Below are 4,457 nucleotides of genomic sequence, written 5' to 3'. Positions count from 1 at the left end.
ATAAGGTGGGGGGGGGACGGTGGGAGTCAAGGGGGAGGGGTACGGGCCGGGGGAGGGGGGAGGAGGGGGGGAGAGGAGGCGCAAGGCATGTCCCTGAGGGTACTTCAGTTACCAGGACTGTGGTGACCGCGGGGGAACACCACCCCCTCCCCACCCTCCTCCAAACCTCCCCCCCCCCCCCCCATCACCCCATCCCCCTCCGGAGTCTTTCTCCCTCACAACGACTCTCCGCCTCAACACCTCCCCCCCCCTTCTCCCTCCCCCCCCCTCCCCCCTTACCTCCGTCCATGAGGCCTTAACCCCCCCCCACTCCCAAATCCACCATTCATTGCCACCCCCCCCTCACACACACTCTCTTATGGTGTCTGAAGGCTATGGCGACGGCGATGGCGACCTCACACCAATCTGGGGAAGAGAAGGAAATAAAGGTTTTAATAGGACGCTAACGATTCAACTATAGAGAAGGAAATAAAGGTTTTAATATAAGATACTACAGATTCAACTATAGAGAAGGAAATAAAGATTTTAATAGGACGCTAACGATTCAACTATAGAGAAGAAAATAAAGGTTTTACTATGACATTAAAGATTAAACTAAAGACAAGAAAATATAGGTTTTAATATCAGACACAGAAAATTCAACCCAACAGAAGAAAAAATATAACTTTTAATATCGGATACTAAAAATCGAACTGAAGAGAAGAAAATATGTTTTAATACCTCACTTAATATCTCCAACTATACTATGCTATAGCGAAATGAATTCCTGTATCTAAATGAGAGAATCGGTTCCCTCATAATTTTAGATAATTAATCTCTTAGTATAACCATAATCTTATTTATTATAATCATTATAGAAACCTTTTTTAACAAGGAATTGCATCTATTATCTATTATTCCTAACAAGGATATTACGTCTAACAAGCACGATATTATAGAAATAAATAAATAAACGTGGATAACAACAATAAATGCACAAAAAGTACACCAGAACACATCATCATAAATGAACAATTTCTAAGCTGCGAAAATATACATATATGTACAAAAGATTAAATAAAGTCATCCGGCGTCTGGCCTATTACGAATTCGTACCACACTGAACTACGAGCTTGGACTGTACAATGAGAACTCTTTGTCTTGTTCATGTCTTTCTTTCACACTTTTTTTTTTTGTAATAAATTCTCTTTTTGGTTCTTGATTTAAAAACTCTCTCGACAATTGAAACAAAATTTCTGACGATGATGATGGAAGTCGAAAATTTATTGTAGGAATTTCACGCTTGGGCAGATATGAATCAAAATGAAGAATGTTAATTATTGATAATGTCGAGGGTTAGTGGCGCTCAGAATCGATTTGAATTCAGTGCGTGATTGAAGAGGAATTGGAGAAATCAGAATAGAAATAACTTGAGAGAAAATACTGAATATTATTTACAATTAACTTTGAACATACTGTTTGGTTCTGGATATAAGTCACGTGATCTTATTTATTTCATACCAACTTTCCATGATGATAAAAATAAATCCTTTAGCCTTATTTTAGATCAGTTTGTCTCAAAACAACTATTTCCGCGAAAGAAAAAGAAAGAAATGAAAAGAAAAAACGGAATATGTCGTGAACAATGAACCACCTGAGCGACTCACCTGGCAGGTACATAAAGCTGCGGAAGTTAGTTTCGTGGAACAATCTCCCTTCTTTTCTTGTCTCCTTTTTTTTTCTTCTCTTTTCCTTTTTTGTCGTTGCTCCAATCACGGCGAAATCCATTTTTTTTTATTTTCTCTCTTCCACTTTGGATTCATTTCCCTCGCTCAATGACGGGCACTGGATCAAATTATACAGTAAAAATGATGTTACATTTCTCTGTTTTTTTTTTCTCTCTCTTTTTTTTCTGGGACAATAATAGTTCACTGGACAACACACTGGAATTCGTGAAATAAAAAGCCTTGCATTTCACGACTTTCGCGCTTGCTTCACACACATAGGAACTTTTGCCACGGAGTTCGCCGCACTAGCCACAGTCGCGAGGGTGCGGGGGACGCCTCTCGCGGGACCCTCTGTTCTCAGTGTCCTCCTCGCTGTTTTCCAATATGGAAGAGCGAGAGAAAGAGAGAGACGGCGGAGAGACAGCGCCGGGCAGCCTCCCTCTCCAGGCCAGGCGACGGCGCCGGAGAACCGACAGAGTTCCTCCGTCGCGTCGCCGAGGCCGTCGTGCCGAAGGGCGGTCGCGGAGGCCCTCTCTCTTCCTGTCGCGGCGGCGAGGTCGCCCGACAGGTGCGCGGAAGGTTACGCACCCGAGCGACCGAGCTGGCGCTGGCGACTCGCTCCTTCTCCTCCTCCTCCTTCTTCTGGGCTCCCTCCCGGAGCACTCACGCCGCCAGGGTGATGCTCTTGGTCTCGTACTCCAGCAGGTCCATCTCGCGGTCGTGGACGTCGATCTGCAGGACGTCCTGGAGCTCGCTGATGTACTGGATCACGCTCTCGATCACCTCGAGTCGGTTGAGCTTCTTCTCCAGGGGCTTCCTGGTGTTGGCCGCCGGCAGGAGGTGCCGCAGCTTGTCCAGGTAGAGGGTGACCTCGAAGTCGTCCTCGCGGGTCTTGGAGACCTTCCCGCTCCTGATGGGCGGGAGGGCGTTCACGGGGGACTCGCAAATCTGCGCCTTCATGATGGCTTTACCGAGGGAGTGAGTGCGGAGTTTCTCTAAGGGCGGCGCGGCGAGCGGGGAGCAGCGTCTTCCTCCTTCAGAGTTCAACGCGGTAGTGTCGGACCCAAAGCACGGAGTACGGATTTGTAACTTCTTCCCAGCGAGCGGCCCTCAAGGATATGCACTGGCCAATCGAAACCGAGATTCAAGCGCGCGCGGCCAATGAGAAACCGGAGAGGATTCCGCCGAGCCAATGGCAGGCCGCGGTGGGAGGAGCTTGGCAGCCAAGCGTTGCGGTGGAGCTGGAATGTGGACGCCGTAGAACGACTGCCTCCGTGTTCGACCGTTTATCTACGCGAAAACGGCCCGCAAATCCAATGAAACCGCGCAATACCCAACCGCCGAAGACCGACGCGAAATGAGGCGAATGAAATGACGGCGAAATGAGGCGCTACCTGTCGGCCAGACGTAATAATACGAATTTCCCCATTCAATGCGGGGCGAGGAACACGTGCACTGCGACGCGGCTGCCGGGCGTACGAAAAGACCCTGAGTGTAATTACCTTTATTTTCACTTCTCGGACGTTATTCATCAGGTGCCCTTCGCCGAGGTGCACTTACTACAACTCCTCTGTGAAAAGGTCAGCCCACGAAGGTAACGCGTATAATATTACCCGAGCGAAGGAATGAAAAAAAAAATACATATATCCGAGTAAGATAAACCCTGCGCATAAAGTCACAGGACGAAGGAAAGAGACAGAAAGAGAAGAGAGAGAGAGAGAGAAAGGGCAAGAGCTAGCGAGGAGGTGGGCTTTAGGTGAAGGTGAGGGAGGGGGAGGGGAGGGAGAGAGGGACAAGGAGAGTGAGGGAGGGAGGGAGGGAGGAGGGGGAGGGAGATACTTGTTTACCTAATACGGGAAGACCACGGGGACATGCCCTGGGGGTCTTCTGGGCAGCGGGCAGGTGCGTCTGCTTCGCTCCTTCAGGTAACTTACCAACCGCACCGCCCGGGCCTGGCGTCTCCTAATCCTCCTTTTCCTCCTCCTCCTTCTTCTTCTCTTCTTCTTCTTCTTCTTCTTCTCTTCCTTCTCTCTCTTCCTTCTCTCTTCTCCCCCTTCCCCTTCTTTCTCCTCTTCTTCCTCTCCCCTTTCTCCTTCTCTTCTTCCTCTTCCTTTCCCTCTTCCTCTTCCTCTTCCTCCCTCCCTCCCACCCTCTCTTCCTCCCTCCCACCCTCTCTTCTCCTCCTTCCCCTTTTCCTCCACCTCTTTCCCTCCTCCGGCCTCCTTCTCCCCCCTTTCCTCCTTTCCCCTCCTCCCCCCTCCGCCTCCTCCTCCTTCCATCCTCCTTGCATTCTTCTTTCCTCCTCTTCCCACCTTCCTTCTCCCCGTCCCCCCACTCCTCCTCTTTCCCTCCTTCTCCTCCTCCCTCTCCTCCATCCTTCCCCTTTCTCCTCTTTCTTCTCTCTTTCCTTCTCCTCTTCCTCCTCCTCCTCCTTTCCCCTCCCCCCTCCTCCTCCTTCCATCCTTCCTCTTCCCCCACTCCTCCCCCTCCTCCTCCTTTCCCCTTCCTTTTCCCTCTTTCCCCCTCCCTCACTCCTCCTCCTTCTCCTCCCCCTTTCCTTCTCCACCTCCTCCTCTTTCCATCCTTCCCCCTTCCCCCTCCTTCCTCCCTCCCTCCCCCCACTCCTCTCCTTTTCCTCTTTCCCCTTTCTCCTCCCCTCCCCCACTCCTCACTCCTCTTCCTCCCCCATTCCTCCTCCTCTTCCTCCCCCTTTCCTTCTCCACCTCATCCTTCCTTCCATCCCCTTCCTCC

At 50.1% G+C, this 4,457-nt stretch overlaps 1 protein-coding gene across 1 annotated transcript; it reads right to left on the bottom strand.

Moving 5' to 3' along the window:
- Positions 1-1,881: 1,881 nt before the first annotated feature.
- On the bottom strand, positions 1,882-2,787 carry LOC138859385 (protein extra-macrochaetae-like). Its single transcript, XM_070114292.1, has one exon. It carries the CDS (start codon positions 2,664-2,666, stop codon positions 2,370-2,372), a length of 297 nt encoding a protein of 98 aa, XP_069970393.1. The 5' UTR covers positions 2,667-2,787; the 3' UTR covers positions 1,882-2,369.
- Positions 2,788-4,457: the final 1,670 nt, after the last annotated feature.

This window comes from Penaeus vannamei, chromosome 35 (assembly GCF_042767895.1).
Source record: "Penaeus vannamei isolate JL-2024 chromosome 35, ASM4276789v1, whole genome shotgun sequence".
In the NCBI taxonomy this organism is placed as follows: domain Eukaryota; kingdom Metazoa; phylum Arthropoda; class Malacostraca; order Decapoda; family Penaeidae; genus Penaeus; species Penaeus vannamei.
The sequence above is the reverse complement of the archived record's forward strand: the minus strand, read 5'-3'. Positions and strand labels throughout refer to the sequence as shown.

Coding starts and splice junctions, on each gene's coding strand:
- LOC138859385 (XM_070114292.1), bottom strand. CDS start 2,666: ATGAAGGCGCAGATTTGCGAGTCCCCCGTGAACGCCCTCCCGCCCATC.